Below are 27810 nucleotides of genomic sequence, written 5' to 3'. Positions count from 1 at the left end.
TTTGGCCATAGGTACAAACTGATGCAGAACACGTGTAGGCTGAAACTCAGAAGAATTTCAAGTACTCAGACCATGAGGAGCAGGAATAATCTCTCAGAAAAATTAATAAAGGCAAAAATCTATTGCTCTTGTGTTAGAGCACACTATGAAAGGAATTCTACAACAGCAGAGTCACTGAGGTTTGTTTCTCCTCACATCCTTTAAGGAATTTCAGAAAGGCATGTGAAACTTCCTATAGCTCTACCTTAACAGAGTTACTGAAACAATGTAAAGAGCTGTGCCGTGACAGAAGAGAAAAGCAATACAACGCAAACTTCTGCCGTTCAAAATCTGAAGCCAGAGCACGGAACTATGCAGTTCAGGCTTCCAGCGTACTGAACACAGCTTCGTGTGTATCACGGACCACGCCACCTGCATTGTATGGCTTTGGCCATCTCAGCCTCTGCCTCGCGTGTCATTTACCCACTGAACACAAAGGCACGGAGGGACGGGCACAGCCCCTCAGGCCACCCCGAGGGACACGCGGGTGCCGCCGCCGCCCCGGCCGGGCCCGTCCGGCCCCGAGCCCCGCGGGCGCGGCGAGGCGGCGGCAGCGGGACTCGAACCCGCGGCCGTCCCGCGCGGGCGGCGCAGGCGCGGTGCCGGCGGGGTCCGCGGGCGCGCAGGGGACGCGACTCCCACCAACTGCTGCCGCCGCCGCACGCGGGGCGGCCCCGGGAGCGCGCGGGGATTGCGAGGGCGGCGCGCTGCCGGCCCGCGGCGGTGCGCGGAGCGGAGGGATGTGACGCGCATGGCGGCGGCGGCGGCGCTCCCCCTGCGCCGGCAGGGAGGCGGCCCCGCGCCGGGCGCCGCCTGCCCGGCCGCGGCGTGACCGGGGCTGCGCCGGCTGAGCGCTGCGCGGGGGCACCGGGGCTCCGGCGGTGACAGCGCCTCGCGGCGCGGTGCCCGGCGCGGAGGCGGCGCTGCGGGCCGCCGGTGCCGGGGCGCTCCGCGGCGGAGCCCCGCGCTTCTTTCTGTCCGACCTGCGCGGGGCCCGGGGGGGCGATGTAGGGGACATGCCCTGACGGGACGACGAGCGGTCGGGGCGCCGCCTGCGAGGGCACAGCTGCGCCAGCGGAGCCGCCCGCGGCGGGCCGGCCGCGCCCGGCGAGGCCCCCGAGCGCCGCCGCTATGGCTGGGGCCGGGCTCTGGGCGAGCATCAAGTCCCTGCTAGGGAGGAGCGAGGACCCTCTGTTCCTGAACGACTCCAGTGCCTTTGACTTCTCGGACGAGGTGGGGGACGAGGACTTCCCCAGGTTTAACAAGCTGCGCGTGGTGGTGGCGGACGACGGCTCGGAGGCGGCCCCGGAGACGCCGGTGAACGGGGCGTCCCCGGGGCTACCGTCCGACGACGAGTCCCTGCTGGACCGGGACATCGCCCTGCGCAGCGCCCGGGCCGGCCGGCCGGACCCCTGCAGCGGCTGCAGCAGCCGGCGGGAGCGCTCCAAGCAGAGGAAGGTGAAGAAGCGCCTGACGCTCGCTGCCCTGCTCTACCTCCTCTTCATGACGGGGGAGCTCATAGGTGAGTCGGGGGCCTTCTGTGCCGTCCCTCCGGCACGGTGCCCCGCAGCTTGTTAGGCTGCTGGGGCCTTGGCTTTGAACCATCGGTCCTTTGGAGAGACCAGAGAGATGAGCTGCACGTGTAGAGAGGGAGAGGGAGTAAAGTCCACCTGTATTTTCCTTGAAAGAATGTGCAACTTTCCTTACCTGAATCTCGCATCAGTTCGCCGAAATGGCATAAAATATACAAATTTTTCTTTGTCTAATGGATTTTTAGTTATTCTTGGTAAGTTTTTAAGTTGTTTTTAACAAAGGAGAAGGGGCATGAACAATTTCAATAGCAGTATTTTTTAATCAACGGCCATAAAATCTTGCTGTGTTTGCAACAAGAGAAGAAGAGGAAAATACCGTTTTAAATGCGACATTTACCATAATAATGAAAGCAATACGGGGGTATTTGTCCTTATTCACCAGATACAACAATACGCACTATTACTGAGAACTAAAAAGACCAGTCCTGAGCTATCAAGGGCAATCCAGTGGAGACATTACTCCCTCGAGAACTTCTTGATGTCCTGCTGTGCTCTGGGCTAGCATGTGCTCCATCCAGACATAAATCATATCAGCACAGGCATTTAAAGTGACAGTTATTTTAACACTTCCTGCTACAACATGTAAGAATACCAAGTAGTTACATTAAATTATTTGTGGGTTTTGTTAGTACTTACAGGACTATAGTGGGGTTTTACCTGAAAATGAGTTGCCGTATGAGCACCTGATTGTTTGTCAGAAGAATGAACGTATTGCTCAAGTTCAGCTTTTATTGCTCCCTCCTGATGGCTGTGCTGTGCAGGATGAGGAGAACCTGTGCATTATACAGCAACATTATACAACTGTGCTTTATCAAATAGGCTACAGCAGCATGGACTTGAAATAAAATGTGTGTGTCCTTGAGATGCATAGATTAGCTGTCAAATGTTATGCCTTTGCCATCGTGTAATCATTTTTACAAAGTTCAGTATTTATCTGTTAATCTCTGTTCACTTACTGTTGCTATCTGTATTTTGGATACAGCCATGCCATGCAGTGCAAGTGTCTGTTGGGTGTGACTCAGCCTCCTGAAAAATGCTTTAATGTTCTCATCCACTGTCCCCTGATTTGGAGTTGTGGGGAGCACTGCACAGTGCCAGCACATTGATATGTATGTTGAGCCAGATCTCTCCATAGCAATTAATTGCTTTTAAATTTCTTAAGTTTCAACATTCAAGTCTGAATCAGAGCTAATCAGATTAATTATCTGCCATAATTCAAACACACACAAAAATTAAATCATAAAAACTTTCTGGAAGAACAGCAGCGTTGGATCTACATCCTCCTCCTGACTTCTTCAAATTGAGTCAATTGAGTACTCGTGTGAAGTGTGCTCCTGCTCTTGGATGCTTTTGCTAGGACAACTGTGAATCGTGTTCTTAAGACAAACTTGTGCAAGGTGGATAGGGAGCACAATAATTGCTAGAGGATAACTATTGCAGTTTGTCCTACAGGTGTTAGAGGAAGAAACGCCTACAAGAAATGTTCAGTTTTTCACAGAGAGACCAGAACATTGACTGTGTCTGCGCCAGTTTTATTTGGGGCCTTATTTCAGGAATGTGGGTTAATGCAAAAAGTGGTTTTGCCTTTCAGCATGTCTCTGTGTGTGGCTGGTCATTAGTAACACGGCCACAATACATCAGCTTATTATGGCTAAGGCACTATGTGTCAAGCCTGTGGGGATTTGGCTGAATTCCTCCATTTGCCCTGTGGCTCCATGTTTTTTCTCTGGCTGAGATTTTGGTTCAGCATGAACTCAGGTAAATTTGATAAGCAATAGTGTTGTATTTTAGGCTTAGACATCCTTTAACATGAGAGTGATGCTAGTTGATTGTATCAGAGTTCTGATGTACACTGAATTTAATTAATCTAAAGGGCCTCTTACTGAATAATGTCTGAGCTGTTGGCAGGTTGATGCTCAAGTCACTGGGAATGTTTCTGGTTGGGGCTTTGGATCTGATCCATGCTGTTGGAGACCTCTCCATAGCAAATGCAGGGACAGCTCTAGAAATAATAGATGTTGAGAGTAAAAATACTCTGATCACTGTCACATCATCTGTTGTTCTTCCCCACAGTCAGGACTTGAGCAGGCTGGATTTGTCTGTACAGTGTCAGTGCTGTACTGTGGACTCGTCCTCCTAAGCTCTGGGTGTTCTGTTTCCAGCCATATTTCATTCTTTGGACACAGAATCAGAGCGCATAAAATATTTAGGCATCCATCTTCCACAGAGAATAAATAGAGGATTTGGATATCTCTGTAATTCTGTGTATCTTGACCTGAATGACTTGTCACAGGACAAGTAATAATCAGCAGAAGAGTAGTTAGAGATACAGCCCCCAAGTCCTGGCTCAATGTCCCACCTGTAAATTATTTCAGTCCAGCCCTGTACTGTGTTGTCTTTGGTTAGTTTCAAATTTCCAAACTTGATGAATTGATCTGAAGCTCAGGTATTTGGGAAACTGATCGTGTAGGATATTTTAACTGACTTCCTTCTATGATCTTTGACAGATTTGAGTTTCTAAAAGAAAGGCAGAAGACTCTATCAGACAATTAATTTTTTCAGTAAAAATCTTTCTGGTGTCTGTTACCAGTGACAAGATGAAGGAGATCTTGTTTCAGCAGCTTTTTTTGTGAGATCTTGATTGGCGTATTTTTTCCGAACTCATTACTTCAGCCTATCTGAGTGTTTGTTGCTTAATTTGATGATCAGTTAGATAACAATTTACACTTTGGGGAAACCATTGTGCATCAAGAAATGAAAAACATCTTGCAAGTCCTAGTTAGCTTTTCTCACAGGGTTTTGATGTTTTCAGCTATGTTTAGAGATTTCTAATTGATCATCCATGAGGAGAACTGCTGTCCTTCATGGGTCACTGAAAACAGCGGTGAGCCATCAAGCTGTCTCTTTGTAAAGGTTATAGATGTCTTTTTTTCCAAGTTGCCAATTGTATTTAAACAGCCCCTAGGCAGTACCTTTAACCACGTGATGAACTGATACCTTTAGAAACAGAGAACCTTTGATTTCAGGATTTCGTAAATGGCAATTATGTTTTCTTAATCCACATTCTGTGTTATGTTTAGCTTCAGTATCTGAAATCCTTCCTTATACTTTTATTTTGGAAAGCTTTAAAAGTGAGAGGCTAGCTGAAGTGGAATTGACTTTTCTTGGACTGAAGTGATTCTCAAAATAATACATAGGAATCAATATATATACTGTAAATAATGATATATGTAAACTGCTGAACTAAATGTCCTTACATATAAAAATGTCCTTACATATATAAATTATTGTTTCTTCTCTGTTGACTATAATGAGGTTGAGTTTCACTTTATAAATATTTTTTTTTTAAATTATGGGAGAACACAATTCAGAAAGGAAAGGCATAACTCATTTTACTCAAAAAGCCGCTGAATCGCTAAATCTTAAGAAGTCATTGCTTTTGAGCTGCGATGGACTTTTGGAGAGTTTCAGCCTCAGAAGAATTTGACATAGAAAGTTCTGAACAATTGAAGAAAGGGGCTGGAAGAAAGGAGCTGTTTGAAATGTAGTGCATTTGGTAGGTGGCCACAGCACAAACAGTACTGCAGTACTGCTGTGCTCCATGTTTGGCTGGGGAGGAGAGAGAAGCTTTGTCTGCAGGTGTGTACATAAGAACACCCACTGCCACACACACACAGGTTTTTATGACCAGTCTTAAAAGCTATCAGCCAGTTTTGAATTCCCCTTTGCTATTTCCTCTGGTCAGCCTCTTCACTAAGACAATTTTAATTGTACATGAAGATTTCTTTATTTGAAATGTTAGTTGGAGCCCGAAGCCTGCCAAATGGCACACCAGCTGCACACTTTGCTCAGTACAATTTACAGGCTGCATGACAATCTCAAGGTAAAAAGAGAAACCAAATAATAGCTGAGCTGATACTGAAGATTTGATATTTTCTGAGATAATGGGCTTACCTTCAAGCGTATGGGAGACAACACGGGCTGTCCTTGACTCCCCTCTGTATAAGGGATACTTAAACGAGAGGTGCATTGTTTAAATCTCTCACTCATCCAATAGCAGCACTAGCAATTGAATTGGAACAAAGATATTAACCTTTGATCTCAGTTTATTTGTCTCAATGCAGCTCATAATTACAATAAAAAATATGGTAATAAATAACAAAGGAAAATGCTGTATAAGTGAAAATCATTGTCTGCAGTAGATATTGCAAGAACTTACACGCTTCTGCCAGGATGGGGAATAATTAAGGTTAAATGATGAAATAATAAAAATAAAAAGGGGACAGGGTAAATTTCCTCATCATTGAATCTATGGAGTTCTGTTCCTGTTCTGTTATGTCAGAGTGTTGAACAGATGTAGTTTAACAAAAGAATCAGTTGATTAAACACATGTGCAGTAATATGTAGAGAAAAGATACAAAACTGTTTTGGACCTTATCTTGCAAACATTATGCAAGTAGTCTCTGTTAGAATAACAGGAGTGAATCCTTTCTATGTTACTCTTAATAGAAAGCACACTTGACTGCACTTCTAACTATGGTAGCTTTAAATTACAGTATGGCATTTTGCTTGTGATGGCAAACACCCCTCCATGTTTAGTGGGAATAAGAAGGGCTCTCATATACTATTCTGAAAAGGAATAACTGTAAGCTATGCAAGAGGATATTATATAAAATAATTAAAAATGTCATGTGCCCTGACTTTTCCTATTATGTTTTCAGGTGGCTATGTTGCTAACAGTCTAGCAATTATGACAGATGCACTTCACATGCTGACTGACCTTAGTGGTATTATTTTGACCCTCCTCGCTCTCTGGCTGTCTGCAAAATCTCCAACAAAGAGGTTCACTTTTGGATTTCATCGCTTAGGTATGTAGCTATCAGATTTTGCTGTTAAAGAGTATTTTAAGCAAAAACTTAGAGTACCTAATTCTAGAAGAACAGGTAGCTAGAAAGAAAGCAACAAACCTAAGAGTTGCTTTAACTGACTCTCAGTGTCCTTTCACTGGCTATTGGGGATACACTGCATAGGTTGTATTGCCACAAGTGAATAGATTAATAAAACCAAAAAAACAAACTTGGCCAAAAGTTTGACGTCAGAATTTCATTCACTGGGAGCAGGGCAAGTCTCTCCATTTCTGTGGAACTGGCACTTAGCATATTGAGTTAAATTCTCAATGCTTGATTCCATCTTGAAGAGGAAGGCTGGGAGATTGAATTCATGGTGACATTGTTGGTGCAGGAGCTGTGCATGTCAGCCCGTGGTTGTTCACAACAGATTATTGCCAGTGCCCAGGATTTAAAAAATCTTGTTGACTTCAGCAGAATTGTGATACTGGAAAAAGGTCCTATTCAATGTGAAAAATTGCATTTTAATCCACAACTAAGAAGTTATGTAGAACATATTATTAGAGAGCTCTGCCCTGCCAGAACTCTTATAAATCAGTATTCTTCTTGCATTCCCCAAACCACAGAAAGCTGAGGTCAAAATGCCCTTTGGTTTGCAAAATAAGGCAAATTACTTAACCTCTGCTCAGTTTAGGTGTCCCTAAAAAGACGTTTAAACAGAATTGTGGACTAACCCTTGGAAGAATATTTTCAGGATTTATTACTTCATGTTTGGAAATATAATGATGATAAAGGGTGTTTTCATGTGGTTGCTAACTGGATATAATGCACAGCTGCAGGTCTGTAGTCATTTTAGCAAAAACTTCAAAGTATCTTTTTCATGAAATAGATAATATCTAGTGTCCCAGTTTTCTACCTGTTTTCTATAACACTCTATAGCATACATTTTTCAAGGAATTTCAGTCTTGTGTAGTCATTATTTGCAATTCTTATTTTGGCTGCTAGAACAGCAGTAGAATTCAACAACTCCATCACTCCTTGTCATTTGTCATCAGTTAGTCACTATGCATGAATGCATAACTCTGTACACTAGCTAAGCTCTTTGGGGCTCTAGCAAGAAAGCATTAGCAATGCCAGCATTTCCCATTACAAACTTTTCTTTCATGAAGTTTTAATTTTGTGATAGGAGCTCCTCTGATACTGAAACCTGACCTTGCAGGTATGCCCCTGGCATTTGCTCATGCTCTCCAGAAGGATGTTAGCATTTATACATACTTTAACCCTATTTCAAAATAATTTTGTCTTTGTAACTTCTGTAAAATCAAATAGCATATACCTTGAACGTGCCTAGCTTAAAACAGGGGTTTATCTTAAAAAAAAATAAAAGGACCTTACTTAACTATTAAAATATTACTCAGTTCTGTAAATTTTCACTGACTTTTCAATTAATGTGAAAGAAGAAATCCCTGAGGACTCCTGCCACCTCATTTTCTGTATATTTTTTCTTTCCAGTTTTCTGCCAGGAAAAATACTAGTCAAATACTAGCCAGACTGATCCAGTGGTGGTCCATGGGCCAAATGTGGCCCATAAAATTGGTCTGTACTTCTCTCTAGGAGCAGCTACAGGGAGCAGCCTCTCAGTTCTGCAACAATTGCTCCTCCTTTTCTGCTCCCAGTGCCAGCAGGTGGTCAAAGACCAGAACAGGTTGTGGAGGGGAAATACATGAAACCCACCTGGAAGCAGCCCTGAGCAACCCACTGTAGCTGACCCTCCTTTGGGCAGGACTACACAGTTTCCAGGGGTTCCTTTTTCCTTCAGCCATCCTGCATGAGCAGCAGCAGTGCAGCTCTCTGGATGAGCAGCAGGAGAGCCTGGGCCTGCGGAGAAAAGTTTCTGTGCTGCAGGAAGGAAGGGAGTCAAGGCTTTGCCAGGGACCCCCAAAGTACAGAAGATGGGATGGTTCAAAATTACTATATACTGTCTTTTTAAAAATCACATTTGTGAAATTTATTTGCCTGATTTTAAGCACCCAGTCTGAATGCTGTGGCCTGAGGGCCCAGTTTCACACATCAGTGAGTGCTGGCAATGGAACAAAGCAGTTTCTAGGGTATATCCTTGTTGTAACATATTTTTTCAAGTAACCTATATGTAAGAAGCTTGTCAGCAAATAATGTCAGTTCAACAATAGTTTAAACTTCACAAGAGAGATGTTAAAACATGACAGGATGTTAAAAGTAGGGTACAGATTGGGCATCTGTCACAGAAGAATATGTGGACTATTTGTTTAAAGCTGGGGATGTGTGCAAGAACTGTCTCATCACTGACCTGCTCTGTTAAGTTTTAAGATAATCCATACATTCAGTAGGCATGAAAATGTTCTAATGAACAATATTTCTGGTACTTGTTATCATTTTTGTTGCATAATGAATTTTCAAATATTCCCATAAACATGCCTTGTAAAAGCAAGAGACCTGTTAGTTGTCTAGTCAAACTCCAGAAGGGAGTTAGAACTAATTTTCATTTATTTGAATTCTCTTTGAATTGATAATATAGAAGTTCCATGTTCAGTTCTATTCCATTTTCAGTTGTGAAAAGGAAGCTGACAGATTCAGGAATAGGTTAGAAAAGTGAAGACAAAATAATGGAAACTGCAGTCATGTTGAAGAAGAATTAAATTCTTGAAGCCAAAAATAGTTCAGTTTCCCCACCAAGTGCAGATACCTCCTTTTCAGCAAGACACTGAGCAGATTTAAGCATAGATATGGAACCTGGCACTCATCCATTGCTGCAGAGACAATGTTAGTAATGACAGAATCAGCCAGTCCACTGAGACCGTGCACAGTTCATTTCACAAGAAGGGAGAGATCTCAGCACAAATCTACAATGCTGACATGACAGTGACTCTGGAAGAAGTTTTCTGCAAGGAAAACACTGGTTTGCATTGCAGAAAACATGGGTTTAGATTGTAAAAGCACACTATATTTCTCTGGTAAATGCTAATGTGCTATGGCTTCACAAGTTTTTAAAAAAGAATTCTGTAAAACCTAAGCAATGTATTGTGTATTTTTAGGACTGTTGCCCTGAATAATCTGCCAGCTTTGTAAAGATAATTTCTATTTCTGTGGATATTTCCAGGATTTTCAAGTTGCTCTGAAATCATCTCAGATGATGACAGTTGACTTTCAGAGCCTTGTTACTGCCTGGTAGTGCTGTTCCTCATCCAGGCATTGACACACTACCCAGCACCTGAATGTGTTGGTGTGAGTTTCTTCTCCCATAATGATGCTAATAATTCAGTGCATGGATCAGCTGATTTTGGTGACATTAAAATGCTGATATAACTGCATGGGTTTTTTTCTGTAATACTCAATAAATAAAATTAAAACATTTCTCTGTTAGAGAAGACATCTGCAGTAACCCAAGTTCTACTGCAGGCTGACAGATTGAAAGCAGAGGAAGAAGAGAGGCAATTCTCAGATGAGTATTCCTAGAGCTATGGTACAGCCAAGGGCAGAATTTTGCCCTTACTGGGGAATAAATCAGGGCAACATGTGTAGAACTAGGGGGAAGAACAACCATTACAACTCCAAGTAAATTAATTCCACCTCTGATCTTTGAGTTCACAGAGGAAGGCTGAGATCCCAGTGATCCATCTGGCAAGTGACAGTAATGAGCATTATGCATAATGATTACAGATTACTCAGGCATGGCTGCAGATTTATATGCAATACAATGGAGCAAGCATTAAGGTTTTCCCAGGGCTTTTTGTAAAGCCCTGTATTAACTTGATTATAACTGTCTTTAACTGGGCTAATGTTTTCTCTGCCAGCTGTGTTGCCTTTTTTTTTTTTTTAACTTTCAGCTGCTGCAGACGATAGTTTTCAGAATATGAAGCTAGAGGGTAAAAGTACATTTATGATAAAAGCAATCTAGTGGCCCATTTGGAAATACCTATATTCTTTATAGTAGGACCTTAAAACTGTAGTGTGGACTCATCCGTCCCAGGGTTTGTGTGCTATTACCAGCACAATTTCATGACTGGGGTACTGAGGCAGCACAAAAGTCCTGACCTATAAAATATTTATCCCTGTTTACCTCCCATCATAACAGCAGGAACCTCGTAGAGAACTGTAACCACTTTACACAGATGTAAATGGCAGCAGAAACCATAGGACAATGAAATAGTAGTTTTTATTAGTTTTCTAATTTTTATCTTTCTTTAGATATATGTTTCTTTTTGAAAGTCTCTGCTGATCAGATAAAGTTCCTATGCCACAATAATGGTCATAATGCTCTTGCTTTTTGTGAAATAATAATATGTGGTAAATAGTAGATAATGTTAGAACAGCATATCGCAGCAATACAGAAACTTACATTAAGCAAGCCTTTGTACCTGAAATCTGCCTCAGATAACATTTATGAACACATTTGTCAAGCTGCTTAAGAGTATAATGTGTGACAAGTTTGTACTTGTTAGATTTCTTTATCTTTTTGTAATTTCTTCTCCATCCTAAATACAAAAGGCTATATAAAAGTAATTTCTAAACCCAGCTTAATACTCTGGACACTTAATCAAGGTTTCCGATATTTGTGGGTAGGCTGATAATATTTGAGATCAGCTGTCCTCTCTTGTTTAGGCAAGAACCCCTTGTGTGAGGCCACGAGGCTTGACTCCACTTTCATCAGAAGGCTGATTTATTATGTTATATATTATATTAAAATACTACATTACAACTATACTAAAAGAACAGAGAGAAGAAGATCAGAAGGCTACAAAGACAAGAATAGAATAGGAATGAATAACAAAAATCCTGTGACTGCTCACAGCCTTGGCACAGGTGGCTGTGACTGGTCACTGATTGAAAACAATCCACATGGACCAATGGAAGATGCACCTGTGGCACTCCACAGCAGCAGAGAGTTACTGTTTACATTTCTTTCCTGAGGCGCTCAGCTCCTCAGGACAGGAAAAATCCTAGCAGAGGCTTTTTCACTAAAATATCATGGCAACAGTCCTCCTCATGCCTGGACAAGGCCTTTGCCTGTGAGTTCTCAGGCAAATGTTCTGGTTATCTGAAGAAGTCAGGATCATCACCTGTGCAGAAGTTTTCAGAGAAAACATAATTTGAGGTATATACTGATGACAGGGACAAGTGAAGGAGTGGATTAGAACAAACTCTGTTGGTTAATCCTGTTTTACAAGTTTTATTTGCCACACAACTTGTTAGTTTATATTAGGTAAGATTTGGATAAAGTAGTTGAAATAAGGCCCTGTCCACATTCTAATTTGGAAATAGAAATGGATCTGAGACACATTTTTATAATGTTTTTTCCTTTCTGTTTGCAGAAGTACTGTCAGCCATCATTAGTGTACTGCTGGTCTATATCCTTATGGCATTCCTCTTGTATGAGGCTGTTCAGAGAACTATCCATATGGACTATGAAATAAATGGTGATATCATGCTCATCACAGCAGCCGTCGGTGTTGCAGTTAACTTGATGTAAGATCTTCCTCTCCATTAATACTCATAAATGTATTTCTCAATAAGCTGCTAATTCATTCATGGCCTGTAACTTTGTCATGGGATGTAATTTTGCTGGACCTCTTAATTTTCCCAAATAAGACAAGAAATTACACCAAGTATTATTTTTCAATTATTTGGTTTAAAATGAAAAAACCCTAACAAATCCTCCCCATCCAACAAATCCTAAAGCCTATTTCTTAAAGCATTTCTCTTCTTCCACTTTCAGAATGGGGTTTTTGCTGAATCAATCTGGCCACCTCCACTCCCACTCCCACCCTCACTCTCACGTACCTCAGCCGAGCTCTCCAAGCACAGCCCAGGGCAGCAGCCACGGGCACGGCAGCCACGGGCACGGCAGCCACGGGCACAGCAGCCTGGCCGTGAGAGCAGCCTTTGTGCACGCCCTGGGGGACCTGGTGCAGAGCATCGGGGTGCTGGTGGCTGCCTACATCATCCGCTTTAAGGTGAGCAAGGGCCCCTCCTGGAGGCACCGGGGATCTTGGCAGTTCAGCTCTGGTGATTAAAGTCAAAAGGGGCCTGGTTTTGTATGTTATTAAAAATACCTTTTAAATTATATTTTATTATAAGCTTCATACATCATGCAAAATAAGCAAAACTGTCTCTACTGCATATATTGTAACTGTTCAAACAAACAAACAAAAAATTAATGAAACTTAGAAGTAACCGTGTTTTCTGAGTCACATTTTTGTAAGTGATCTTGTTTTCATACATCCTTTGACATTGTGAAATTTCTCTTTTGCAGCCAGAATACAAGATTGCTGATCCTATATGTACATATGTATTTTCCATACTGGTGGTTTTTACAACAATTCGAATTCTGTGTGACACGGGAGTTATTATTCTGGAAGGTAAGATCTGTGCCCAATCTGCAGTACTTTACATGAAAATACCTGTTTTCTTGACATCATGATCCCCATTTCTATGTGGATTGTACCTGGAGACCTGTCTGTCTTGGTGCTGCTTTAGTCTGGTGGTTCTTTATGGCTCCTGTAAATTGTTGCAGTTTTTGGGCATCTTTGGCCGTGGCCAGAACAGCACAAATCCTCTATCTGCACACTCTTTACCATCAGGAGATGTAGATGTGATATGTACAGAACTTTTCTTGTGTGTCTGCAGTGACTCTCAGTTAAATCAAGTGAACATTTGCCCAGACTCAGTTCTACACTCTCACTTTTATTACTTGTACAGTTAAAGTGAATGTGAATGCAGGTAAAAGGAAGCACCAAAGGTGGGCAAATGGCTGGACATGTGGTTCATGCCAGTCCTGTTTCCCTTTGTATTACTTGTGTGTATCTGCTGTTCCCACAGGGGAAGCTGCAAGTTAAGAGTGGTGTAAAATACGGGAAAAAAAGGGAAGAAAAAGCTGAATGTGGGCTGAAGAATCTTACCTTAGGTGACATAGAGGGAAACATGTCAGCAACATCCTTTGCTTTATCACAGCTTACGTGCCAGCTATTACTGCTCTAGTACTAGATCTAAGTACTATTACTTTATAAAGTGAAGATTTTAGGGCTGGGAGAAAAATCCTAGGTTTTAACTGCCCATTCCTAACTGTCTCGTGAATTACCTTTGACTTTACTTTTATTATGTTATGAGGTTAAATCAAGTGCTTTTGCTGTCGCTTAAGATTAAAAAAAAATCCAGCAAAGTAGAAGTTCACTGAGAAGGCAAAAATGATGACATCACCTGAAGAACCCTCAATTAGCTCCAAGGCAATAGATTTAGCTGAAGAAAACAGATAAGACAAACTAATGAAGTATCAGATTCCAGATGTTTTGTGTTGTAGCTGTTTGCATAGGTATCCCAGTTGTCATAAAAATCTCCAAATTAATGATGTCATTAAAAGTGATGATATGTGGGCTTTTGTGCATGCTAGGGAACTTTTCCAACTCAAATTCCAGGATCTCCAGAGAATGAACTTGCATTTATACTGGAAACCACTGCTGTAACATCAAAGCCCTGGAAGTTGTATCAACTTTTGGTATTAACTTCAGTTTCCTGATTATACTAAGAATGCTAATTAAAAAATTTAAATAGCTATCCAACACAAGCAATGAGATTCTAGCTTTTAATATAGATTTATAAGGCAGAATGGAAGCCCATCACAAGTATGATGTAGATATGAGAATTTAAGTCCATTTTTCCTGGGGAAAAAAAAAAAAAAAACTTGCTAGTTTTTTATCAGCTAAATAATTTTTGATGGTCTCCACTAGAAGGAAAATTTTGTTTCATGTGAGACAGTCCTAGACACTGAACTTTAAAATAGATAGTACTGGAAATAACGTAATGTAAGAGACAGTAAGGCACCAGGTTCAGAGAAGTCATGAAAAAAGTCTGAAGAAATTTGAGAAGCAAGTGGCTGAAGTCCTCATAGTATATATAAAGAAACTTGATACAACTAGATGATACGCAATAAAAGCTACTGTAGCATCAAAACTACTCAGGAAGAGTTTATGCAGTACTTGCATTAGTTTTTGACCCAAGTTGATAACCTAAAATTTTGATTTTGCCCTTTGTACAGTAAAAGGATGGTGTTGGTAAGTTAGAGATGCACTGCTGAAAATACCAAAAGGACTTGATCTCTGACTTGCAGAGATGACACTGTAAAATACAGTCCTTGGTGCTGACCACTGCATGTGGATTACTGTAGCCTGTGAACATGATCCAGGTACCTGAAAAGCAGTTTCAGGAGACAGGTCCTAGCTTTTTTTTGTTTTTTTACAAGTTTTTGACCCTAGAGTCTGGCCTAAACGGTTACTAAGGGTTAGAAGCTGCAGTGAAATTGCTGACTGCAGTGAAAAGCTGCAGTCAATAAAAGTACATCATTGCAAAGGATCGAATGTTGGCTGTTGCCAGAGTGTGGATTCTGGACAGGACAGATTCCATTGAGACAGCTCTGCAATTCTGTACAACTTCTGTATCCATACCAGGCCCATTTCAATATTATTTTCTGTTGATAACATAGAAGTTACTAATCACTTCCAACAGCACAAATTCTAATTTCTTTGACATTGAGATCTGTTGTGACACTTTAAAGGCTAATGAGACTTTGCAGAAGACAGAATTAATTTTATCTCATGTTTGGTATCACAGGAGTTCCAAGGCACTTAAATGTGGATCGCATCAAGGAAGACCTCATGAAAATTGAGGATGTTTATTCTATAGAAGATTTAAATGTTTGGTCTCTCACTGCAGGAAAAACAACTGCCATAGTCCACTTGCAACTAGGTAAGCTTCTGGATAGCATAATTCTAAATTAAATCCAAGTTTAGGAAAAACCCCACCACTTCCTCTTCATATTGTTATTTAGATTGAACCAAGAAAGATCATTCTGGGGAAGGAAAATCTGCTAACTCTGCTTTGTACAGCAAGGATTAGAACACCTTGGCCAAGAAAGACATGGTGTAAATGAAAACTGTGCAAATAAAGTATATTCATACCCAAATGTCCAATGCAGATTCTTTGGGTAGGGGAAAAATACCAACACAACATTTCTCCTCAGAAATTTTCTTACATGTCTAGGGAAGGAAAGAGTGAAGTTCTAATGCGGAACAATCTACATATGAAAAATAAATGTTTTGCCAAAACCTGTGCTGATTCAGACATCTAACTATACTATGAATATCAGTTCTTAGTAAGAGAGCTCAGGTTTCTGGGGGTAAGTATCAGACACACACAAGAGTTCTATCAAGAGAGCTGTAAAATGATAGAAAGTACACAGTGACCAAAAAAACAATATTAAATTAATAAAGAGTGTGAGCAAAAATAATTCTCATTGGTGACACTGGGATAAGTTTGAGAACATCTGCATTGCTCAGGTTTCTTAAGGAGTGAATTTATTAATTCTTTTCTTTATTTTGCAGTTCCTGGTAGTTCATCTAAATGGGAGGATGTTCAGTCCAAGGCCCGGCAGCTGCTGCTGAACACATTTGGAATGTACAAGTGCTCTGTCCAGCTTCAGAGTTACAAACAGGAAATGAGCAAAACCTGCGCGAATTGTCAGAGTTCCAGTGCCTAATTTCATATGTTTTGGGAACTGCTGCCTTATTCTTTACCTTGTGTAGTCAAAGACTGAGAGCAATAAATGCAAAATGAAAATTATCCAATAGTAACCATTCATATGTAGATTTGTACCATGGGACATGCAGCAGGGAGAACTGGTGCTGCAAAAAGTGCAGTGGTTGCCCTACAGAACATGTATTTCACTCTCTCCGTTGTACTGGTTTGTTCAATTTATTATGGTTTTGAAACAAAGCTGGGTTTGGATTATTGTTTACAAACTGGAACGTGGCTCTGCAGATACCTCACAAATTACAGTCCAATATTGTCCTTTAAACATTACGTACCACAAAGTACCTGCACTCCAAAAGGAGCATCAGGTATTCAGTATTTCAGTCAAAAGTCTCTAAAGCTGATCATACCAGGGTTGCACAATATATCATGATCCCCAAATTCATTATTCAGTATTTTTGCAATAGTAATTTTCAGACAGTATCTCAAACTATTAACACATACATTAAGTTGAATTCTCATGGAAACTGTCTCTTTGGAGACACTGCAAAACACAGAATTTACTGTACCCAGACCAGAAAGGTAGCTTTAATCTGGGCATTCAGAGATCCAGACAGGAAGATCCTTGCCCAGACTTCTGGTATTTATCTAGAGACCCAACACTGGATCCAAAGTGTTTTAAGTGATCAGTTATCTTTAATGTGTTTTAGAATAGGATTTATACATTAGAAACAGGTTATTTATTTTACAAAGTTTTGACTTGTAAGAGGAATTTATTATTAATAATCTTGAATGTCTAAACCATCATTTGATTCACATTAAAAGGCCAGTTGATTAGCATGCATTCTAATTGTAATTAATAAATGTCCTGCAATTGATAATTTTTTCCATGATTGTTTTGTTTTAAAAGAAAAGTCAAATGATAGAAGTGATGTTTGACTTGGAAATCCTCTCAAATGCAATCTACAGCTATGTGCACCTAACAGGAAAGTGGGGAGCAGAAGTTTTAGACTTGCACAATTCCATCCATCACAATCTTTGACTTTTTCATCTTTGCTTTGAGCACGGCGTGACAGCATCCCGACAGGAATGCCACTGTGATAGCAGTTCCCACTACTTAGCTTATGGATGAAGCAAAATCCAAGCAAGCTCTGTAACCTGAAGGTGTTGGACAGCAATATCATAACAGCCTACAGCGGCAGAAAGGTCCTTCTGTATCTGCAGAGAGGAGGCAACCTGGAAAGACTGTGTATTCATCTGGACAGCTCAGAGTCCACAGGGTGGAACTGTTTGGCCTCATTGTGGAACCCCTGTATTTTGAATGTACCCAAGATAATAAATCTTTACACTAAGCTATCATACACCTACAAGCCCAGATTTAACCTGCTTCTGACAGCATTGGCATTCAAGAAGCTAAGGGAAGCAAGAACATGATCTACAAAGTTCAGAAGAGGGCAAGAACTTGGCTTCAAACATTTTTTGTTTATTCTGTACTTTCACCTTATGCAGAACTTCCACTGACATGAAAAGCAGTTCTCTGTGTGGATCAGAAAGGAAACCTTTTGCCCAGTTACAGTTACTGTGATATTCAGCTGTGAATATTTCAGCTATTTTCTGTTTTGAAACTCACTAGGGTTTCAGATTTTCATAAGGCTAATTTGTATCTGCATTCGGTGGTAACAATTTTGGTTTCTTTTCTTCCCTTTTTGGAGGTAGGGGTCACATGATGATTTTTTATTGATGAAAGCAGACAGCACATTGAGAATCTGGACAAAGTGCACATAACACCGGACTGTGTTTGTGTCTGTTTGGGCAAGAAAGAGGAACATGGTGTACAGCATGGGAGCATGTGCAGCTGAAAAGCACCACTGTGCTTGGGAAGGTAATGCTGCAATACAAACACTATCATTAATTAAGCCATATCACAGTTCATGAAAAATGTGCATCCCATCCTTACAACCTTACTGGCAAAAACCACAAACAACAGGTATTTTGCACATACTAATGCTCAAATGGGTTTTAATTAAATTGGGGTTTACAGTTGATGTAATTAGATGTTGAAGTACAGTAGAAATGTATTGTATTTGCAGTTTTTTAATAATTTAGTATACATTTGTTTAATTGAAGAAAAAAGGTGTGTTGTTTTATTGTGGGTTTTATTAAATCGATTATTAAAGTTCACATTGTCTTATAAAACGTTTATTTGTATTTCTCTCATCAAATTCTTACAGCAGTCTGATTCTTAGGGCAGCTGTGTTTTGCAATGTCTAAACACTCAGCTTTAACTCAGTTTGCTGATGCTATACAGAGAATTAATTAAGTCTCTGTCTTTAGTCAGAACAATTTAGGACTTGTGATTTCACATGCAATAATTACACTTCAGAAGGTATAAGCTGACAAGTATGGTGAAGGATCATAATAAAGCAACTGGCAAAACATTCCTGAAACCCTACATTCACCCTTGAGGGGCCCTTGTTACCAAGGACTGGAAGTTCAGAGAAAAGGCAACAGAAGACATAATGAGAATAAAGAATAAAAGAATCAGTAAGTTTTTATAGATACTCCAAGATTGCTTTCAGTATCAGCTTAGAGAAAAGGGGCATTATTATAAATAAGGTCTCATGTTTTTCCAAGCCAGATTATTTAATGTGGCTAAGATAGTTTACACACTCTTACACTGTTCTTTTCCTTCTAACAAATCCTCTCCCTGAAGTGAAAATGCATATATACTTGACAGAACTTCTTTCTAAACAAAAAACTTCCGAGATCGAAGCGGGTTTCCACAACCAGTATCCCTGGTTTTCAGAGCTGTGGTGGAATGCTCTTGCTGACTGAACAGATAAAATCCTGAGAAAATTCTGCCACTTCTGAAAGTCCACATTGGGAGAAGGTTTTTCCTTTCTAAATCAGTGATTGTCACCCATCCTTTTCTGAAGCACAGATACAGTTTTGATGACAACCTACTCATATGAGTCAATAAAACATTTTCATATGAGTAGATTGCAAACCCTCACATCCTACTCTTCCCTTCTCAAGTGTTCTTATCCTAAGAAGAAAATTATCAGAAACATATTTTGTTTCTGAATGTTTTCCTTGCCTAATTATGTGGTTTGGTTTTTGTTTTTAATTGTGTTGACATTTTGTCTTTTCAATACCAGCAGCATTTCTTTCTTCACCAGCAGAATTACCATTTAAAATGTCATACTTGAATCTGGTCTTCAATTATCTCACTACTGTACATATCTGCTGTTTCTTGCAGAATCACTCCCAAGTGGCAGAGTGACTCAGAAAAGCAGAAGGCTGGCATTTAAAACTAATTTTCTGACATAGAAGCAAAAACCCCAGAAGACACCCATCAAGTAATGAGTGGCAAGGATTCTGTTCAGGTATTTTGGTGGGATCTCATGAGGACACTGCACTGATGCTGCACAGGGCAGGGCTGTTCAAGCATTATTTCTCTCTACAAATAAGTGTAAGTGTAATAAACAGATGGGTAGCTGGGTAAACGACACGGTACATACTGCAGCAGCTTCCTAGTCCAATAAACTAATCCATTGCCAGAGAAGAAGTTCCCTTGAGTTCTCAAGAGAAGGGAACAATCCCCTGGAAGTATCCAGGTCATTTCCCTCTATGCAAAAGGGCATTGCCAAGGTCTTTTTTCTTGCTGACTGCTCCAAATACATTTAGTTTTTCCAGGAGTGAGCACATATCACTCAAATGTCATGTTTCACCAGCTCTTTGCATTATGCCACTGCTCTTTGCATTATGCTTCCCTCTCTGTTTTCTTGCCATATTCTGTCTTCTCCACAGTTTCATTAACAATGTCCAGCTCACACTCTGGTCACCTGCTGCTTTCAGGGTCACCAGGAGTTTCTCTCACTGCACCAGGGGTGGAACACACCCTAAGAACAGTGCTGTTCAAATACAGGCCTGCCTTTGTCCTAAGATCATCTCCTCTTTGATCAATAAAATAAAGTCTTCTAACCAAGCTGCTAATTCATAGGAAAGACCTATTCTGAAAGCCTCTAGATTCCTTTTCTACCATAAAAAATATAAATGTTCTCCACATTAAAAACATAAATGTCCTCCACCCTTAATTCTCTTCCCAGTTTTACCCTCTCCTCCCCTCTATAACAAATCGTGCTGGGCACTGACAGTCTCTGCACTCTGGAGCTGGAAAATCCCCTACTGGTCTACTCTCCTTATTCAATTTTCGAGAGCTGAATGCTCTAGGTAGGACCCTACATGCTCTTTAATTCTTTCAAATACCTGACACAACTTTGGAAGCTACTAGAATACATATGGATCCTTTCCATTTACTGTTTTGCAGCCACCACAGCAATCTGCTTTTAAAACACACGTGTAGCTGCCTTCTGTGTGTAAAGCTGTAAAGTGATGATATCCTCATCATTATATTTGCTCTTTTGAGTATTTTTGCTCTTTTATCTCTATTTTCCTTTTCTACATTGTCTTCTCTCAGTATTGCACAGTTTGAAAGCAACTGGTGCTAAATATGCAGGTTAAAATAACTGCATTTATTACAGCTATGAAGCATTTACACCTTTTATGGCATCAATTTATGTAGGGAAAAAAGCAAGCCATTTCATAAGCAAAAGTATAATTTTATCCTTAAGATGACTGTTTCATGATTGCATTATTATTATTATATATGGTAAAAAGATAAGTTGTTTCTCCAGGACCATTATCAGCCAGTAAATGAGGGTACATAAATCATCAGTGTTGTCTGTACAGAGTGTGTTCTGCATTGTTTTACATAGTAAACTAATTCACACAGGGATTTTTAGTTCAGCTGATGAATAAACAGAAGGACCCAGATGGCAAGCAGACTGCATTTATCCCAGGTGCATTAAGAGCACCCAAGTCCCTGCAATCTTTCTATTTCTTTTCCCAAAACACACATAAAGAAATTATTTAATAAATCCCTAAACAAACTGATGAAATATGAATTTATAAAACCAGTTACCTAAGTCTAGTATCTGGCCTTTTAATTTTGAGAAAAACACTGTAAACAAACACTTTCATAGTTAAGATGGTGCTCTATAGTTCAACGTAGCATACAATTATTCTGCATTTTCTTACAGATTTCTCGCGTTCCTGTTTCCCCTGAGGGAACAAGTCTGACACACCTGTACGGACAAAGGCTCTCCTCCTCACCTGGTTGCTTCCAGGCCGCTCCCGGCTATTCCAGACGATGGCGCTGCGCTCCCAGAGTTCACGAAGAGCTGAGGAGAGCCACGGCCACTCCCCGCTGGCAAGGGAATATATTCTGTGTAAGTAAAGAAACAGCAACACAACTCCAAAACACTCCTGCCCCCCCTAAAATAAACCCCCACCAAACCCTCTTATTTTTTCCTAAAAAAAACCCACAGGAGATTTAACTTTTTAATGGATGCAATAAGGAAAAGCACAAACCTAGCACAGACTGCCTAATCAGTTACTGGGAAGGAGTTTAGACACTTCTTGAAAGCATATATGGGTAAATACCATGGAACGCAAGCTCTAGTGCTTTCCTCCAGTTACAAACATCTAAGAAAAAAAATCATATGAGTAGAAATTAGTTGAGGCTACAGATATCTGAAATGTAATTAGATTATATTAATTAATATTAATACTTAAGAAGGTAAGTTATGATGCAAGCCCTTTGTTTCTATGAAAATAAGTATTCCTTCTTTGGGATGCTGAATTCATGTTTCCAGGACAACAGATGATTCCATCTGAAACATTTCTGACTGTGTTTTTTTCTGAGGAATCAGAGGGCACTTTCAATCAAAAACATAAACTGAGGGAAACAATTTTGTTTCAAACTAGGCAGGTACAATTATAAATGACAAATATTGTTGTGTTTACATTCTGGAATTGCTAGTACAGTGGTGGTTTTGGATTTAGTGGAACAGAGCTCAGAGAGAGAAAATACAGATGAGGGAGGCTGATGAACTCAGACCACAACATCCTTCCAGTAAAGTCTTCTTTCATTTCTTGAAGCTATTAAGCAATTCTGTATTTTCTAAGCTATTGCAGAAGAGACACACCTTAAACTGGAAACAAATTGCCCAACCAGTTGCACACTGTTTTTTTTTCTATTTGCTTGAAACAGAACCTAGATGGAATAAATGAGTATGGTTTTCAAGCAACCTGGCTTCCTCAATTTGTCGCAGAGCAAAGTTCAAGTCATATAACAGAAAAATCAAAGGACAGTAACTCTCTGCTTATCAAATGTTAAAGGTTCATGGGCAGTTGGCTGTAAATGAAGATATGTTTTAGATGTGAACAGCTATGCAGGATATCTCGTTACATTAACTCTATTAACTGTCTTTGTAAAGAAGCAATGAAAGCAGAATATTTTTCTTCCACAGAAAGTTCTTACTAGATCTGAGATTGCTCTGAGGAGAGGATCAAGAGAAGAGCTAGTACCAAATTGGAGCTGTCAGAGCTAGAAGGAGGCTGCTCACAGAGCTGGAGTAATAACAAAATTAAACCCTACTAATCAGCCCACTACCTCCTATGGCTAAGTAGGGGTATTCCTACTGCAGGGTTGTTTGCATGGCTTTTTAAAAATTTCTTTTTAGGAGTTCATGTTTTGTTTATGATACAAGGTGTGTTCGTGTACAAAAAAAGGAAGGAGGGAACAAAAAAACCCAAAGCCAGGTCATGTGGGTAGTGCAGATAGCAACTGGGAAACATTAGACTCCATTACACTACCATGCAACCAAGTATGGAACACACTGCTGTATCTGGAGCAAGTTGTGGTGGTCAGAAATGAAATCAATACCAATTTCCTTTACAGACTGCAGCATAAATTGATCTGTTGTGCAGTTCAACTAAGACATCTGATGGTTTTACAGTCCTAAACAAGGTACATTTTACCTGTCTAGCCCACACCAAAAACTTTAATTACTGTATGAAAAAAAGAATATTGGAGTGTTGCCCCCATCTCCCTTCTTTGTTGTGTTGCCACACTTTCTTTTATCTGTTTAGTGAAGAACAAAGCCCAGTAGATAAAGAACTTCAGTTAGCTTTTGTTTTTGAAACTGATTACACTTCATTTCAACAAATGTCCTGTAGCTACAGCAATACCCTGTGCTGTACTATTCCTTAAGGAATGCAGGTTATACCTGTGGCACTGCCAGCCAGACAACTGTGAGGATTTCTAAAAGCAGAAAGGAAGGTCAAACTCTGTGATTCTTTATTGAGGGAATCCACCTATGACTTGGCTGGCAATTCTGTTTACTGCACAGGGTGTACACCTCTGCCCTTTACACCTTCTGAGAAGTGACACTCTCAACAGCATAGCCTCAAACACCAACTTCCCTGTAACACCCTGTTTTGTATAGTGGAAACACCTCCCCTATGAACTAATAAAATGCAGGAACTTGAGCACAGACATGCCCAGTTCTTAAATGTTTTAATTTTTCTTGAGAGAGAATTTTCAAAAAACACATACTAGTACATATACACAACCACTGCAAACTTTGCTGTATTAATTCCATGCCTCTCTGAAATCAGTATAAAACATTCACCTAACTTCAAACTAATGGTTTTTCATCTACTGTGTAAAACATGCTATTGTAACATGGAATTTGTGGGCAAGAGCTGGGCAATGAGGCAATGACTAGAACTGCAAGTCATTGTGACTGGGATTGTGCTGTGGATTTCTGCTTTAGGGAGTAAGGTGGATACTGCAGTCTTGAAGATGAATTAATTTTTTCTGACCATAGCATGTTTCATTCAAAGCATTTGCCAAGAGGAAAACTAAACACAGTAATGGCAGCATAATGCTAATATATTTAATAATGCTAACAGCATGGGCAGCATAGTGCTAACAGTCTTCAAAAAATATTTAGGCTTTACTGAATTATAAAAGAAGTCACAGCAGAAGGGAAAGATGCATCATTAAATGAAACAATTTTAACAGCTTCAATTAAAAAACGTTTCCCTTTCTTTTAATGTAGTGAATTGGTGATTTATTAGCAGTAGATGACTGCCTTTCTTTGGCAAACTGATAAGATTTTTCTGTTGCTACCAGGGATCAGGACTTTCTGCATTTGCTTCCTTGTTTGTGCAGCAGCAGCAGCAGATAAAGGATGGTGTTTATTAGTTACCTCCCTATGGGAAATACACTTCATTCAATTAAAAAAGCAACAACCAACAGGAGATGAAGAATGTGATAGCTTTGCTAAAGTTGAAAGCTTAAACACATTTATTTACATGCAAGAAGTTTTTCAGACTTTGTGTGGCTTTCTGACGTCTCAGCTAATACAGAACTTTGCAATGAAAAATTCACAATGTTTAATACTGAAACAGGAAGGGAAAGAACTGCAGCTTTTCACTAACATGATGCTGTTGACAATCTCTGTTATGATCTAGTGGGGAGGTTCCTCATTTACACCTCACACAGCATCAGTGCTTTCTGAAGATAAGATACAGTTCTATGCAGAAGGCTGATGCAGTCCTTGAGCCCCGAGTCTACCTCTAAAGTACCACACCACACTGGTCTCATGCCAAATACTGTAAAAATGAGTCAAATGATAGAATGTGGCTTGAAAACCAAAGAGTTCTACAGAACTGGAACCACAAAGTGGGATGCTGGCGGCTCTGCCTTAGGACTGCATGATTTAATATTTTGACAGGATTGCTACAGAGCTCTGGTCCCCATAGTCTATTTTTAGACTTATCCTCTAGAGTCTCTAGATTCTCAGGTTACCATCATCTGGTAACAGCAATGTCTATGCAGAATTCCCATGCCCTTCAGCAGGGAAATCTGATTATAAAATCAATGTCTGTAATAAAAGTCCCAAGTTCAAGAGCTATCATCTCCTCTCCCTGCTTCAGCAACACTTGGGGTCAGTGAAGTCAGCAAATCTGGCTGAGGGAGAGCTAAGGGAGTTTGAACTTACAGAAATGATGTCTTCTAATTACTCAGAAAATACACAAATGAAAAAAAGCTGTTTCACAGCCTCTGTCTGGACTGGCACTATCAGAGTCTGCCAGGCTACAGGGATCACTGTGATTTATAGTGCTTAGGATTAAAAACTGCCAGACCACTTCAAGTTTGGAGTTCCAGAACATGAACAAATTATTTCACCATTTACTTGCAAAGAAACAACCAGATGAACAGAATTTCAGTTACAAAACAGTCCTCACTCAAAACAAAAGATATCCAGATAGAAGTGGGCGAGCAAGATCCATCCATAATATTATCAGCAGATATGGCCCTTATTTTTCTGCAGCAGCATAATTTAGAAAGAGCTTTCAGTGGAATGGACCCTACCTACCAACATAATGTAAATTTGTTAACAAATTCAAAGAAAAATGCAAATGCTTTTATGTGAATCTGTTGAAAGATAATGCATGCTTATGTTTATGGCTCAAATTTGTGCTTCCTCTGAATTTTAACAGATGCTCACAAGTACTTTTTAAACCTTATGGAGAGATGGTCACAAACGTGACTTATCTTTAAAAACATTGCATGATGAAGTCTTAAGTTATTTACACAGATCTTTTAGGGAATGTTACACAGATTCAAATCTTGGCCATGAGCAGCAGAAATGGTACTGCCAGCCAGGACAGGAGCACACCTGCCAGCCCAGCACCCCAGCTCTGGCTGTCACTGCTGCTGCTGCACAGCCAGGCCTGTTCATGGGGCTGCACACACAGAGCCACCAGCGGGGACAGCCCGGACACCTCCAGTGCACACAACCGTGCAGTGTCACAGCCCTGAACAGGGGCCACAGAGCCAGCCTGGCGCACCAGGGCAAACCTTGGAAGTCTTAAATGTGGAAACCAACACCAAATCCTTTGTCATGCACCTGTTGCTAAGAGATGAGGGTTTATTTAAACTAATTTGGTAACCCGGCAGTGAAGGCCAGCACTAGCCTATATCCTGATACCCAGACCAACTGTCTCCAGGGCTCCCAACTAGTGCTCTGCCACCCCCACTCTTACACCTTGCTCACATGGCCCTCAGTCCCCACCAGGAACTGTGGTGATGCTGCAGGACAGCTCTCACTTGTTGGGGTGAAATCTGTCCCAGGCCCCAGGCTCCCCATGAGGGGCTCTCCCATGTCCTAGGTGAGCCCTGAAGGGCAACACCTCCCCAGTAATGGCTCAGAACAAATGCACAACAAAATTATCTAAAAGTAAACACTAATTGAACTAAATCCCTTGTTCATCTGGGCAAGGTCCAGCATGAATAGGGGTGGCACAGCCTGGGTGAGGGTGTGTGATCTTTGGCCAGGGCGAGGCACACAGGTGAAGGTGCTTTGGATGCGGTGTCAGCTCACGGCTTCGCAGGGGCCATTACTGCGACGGCTGCTTCCCCACGGAGAGAGCTTTGGGCAGACAAGCTGCCTGCTCCCTGCTCACATCAGCACCTGAGGGACAACACTCACCAAGTCCAACCCCAGTGCCCCAGGCCAAGCCAGCACGATTGCTTTTATTTCTATTTCAGTGACACTTTTTATACTTTTTTTAGGATTTCACTGTCCGTGTGCTCCCGTCTGGCATGTGGATGTGCTGGACAGCAAAGGCTTCAGACAGCAAAGGAAAACCACGCCATGTTTGTTTAACCTGAAAGCTTTTTCAGAAGTGTCCAACACCAAATATTGGCTGGATTCAGTGAATCATTCCCATTACTCTTGTTTGTTTTCCACATCTAGTCCTAGGGACAGCCCCCCTCTGCGCTAAGGCAGACAGAACTGCAGGATGAACCATTTCCTCCAACAGTTGCATCAGCCCCCTCTGTAAATTACTGTTTTCTGCAGAAAGTCACCACTGAAGTAACCAGACAGTGCAGAACTACATTAATAGCACCTTGTGGCAGAGAAATGCAGGGGTCAGAAGGAGAAATGCTGACACTGGGGCTATCACATGTAGATAAAAAATCCCCAGCACAGCTCTCTGATAACCACACCACCACAAGATCTGCAGATTAAAGGCCTTGAAGTACTACTGTAACAACAAAAATTTGCCATGTATATACAATGAATTGCTAAAAGCAGTCTTCTTCTGTTCTTCCAGAAAGCTATTTACATATAGGCTACATAGAAAAATTTAGAGAAGCATGACTGTAGATTCTAATGACAGATTTCCAACAGTGATTAGAACTATTAAAACACATTTCTAATGGTATCTAACCTATACTGCAAACCCTAACAAACTAGTGACCACTTTTATTAAACTCCATAATTAATAGGAAATTTGGAAGTTATATAGTTCCATGTAAAAGTACTAGATATGGTGAGCAAAGATAGTGGTTGTTAAAAAAAGCCAGCATCAACCAAACCAAAACCAAGAACAGAATGGAACAGGAGACTGAGAGAGCAAAGGAAATAGAGAGAGATAAGAAAGTTGTTAAATTATTTCAATAGCCTCTAAATTGTTCGTGTAATTAAAATTAATGGGTTTGCATGACACAGATTAGGGAAGTTTACTGTTCTCATAAACATCAGCTCAGAAAATGTAACCAATTGAATCTTTACTGTTTGTAGAACAAGGAAATAACCTGTACCTTGCTTTATAGATTTATGTTGAGTAGCTGATTGGGGAGACACAGTAATTGCTCTTGGTGTATGCTACTTATAAGAAAAAACCCTCTATGCAGGAGACAGATTTTTAGGGATAGTCAGAGAAGACACAAAACCCCAATAGCTTCAACAACATTCATAATCTTTTTGAACCGCCAAAAAAAAATTGATTCTTATATTGTGTGAAAACCCTCCCCAAAAATCCGTATTAATAAAGAAAAACAGAACAGC

The 27810-nt window shown here is 40.7% G+C and overlaps 1 protein-coding gene across 1 annotated transcript; it reads left to right on the top strand.

Annotated features, from left to right (window-relative positions):
* The first annotated feature begins 792 nt into the window (after window positions 1–792).
* SLC30A4 (solute carrier family 30 member 4) lies at window positions 793–18217 on the top strand. Its single transcript, XM_064389495.1, has 7 exons — window positions 793–1561; window positions 6353–6499; window positions 11827–11980; window positions 12231–12468; window positions 12768–12873; window positions 15119–15253; window positions 15889–18217. Exons 1-7 carry the CDS (start codon window positions 1171–1173, stop codon window positions 16041–16043), a joined length of 1326 nt encoding a protein of 441 aa, XP_064245565.1. The 5' UTR covers window positions 793–1170; the 3' UTR covers window positions 16044–18217.
* The last annotated feature ends 9593 nt before the right edge of the window (window positions 18218–27810 follow it).

Source organism: Passer domesticus, chromosome 14 (assembly GCF_036417665.1).
Source record: "Passer domesticus isolate bPasDom1 chromosome 14, bPasDom1.hap1, whole genome shotgun sequence".
NCBI classification, from domain to species: Eukaryota; Metazoa; Chordata; class Aves; order Passeriformes; family Passeridae; genus Passer; species Passer domesticus.
This window is presented reverse-complemented; position numbering and strand designations above follow the sequence as displayed.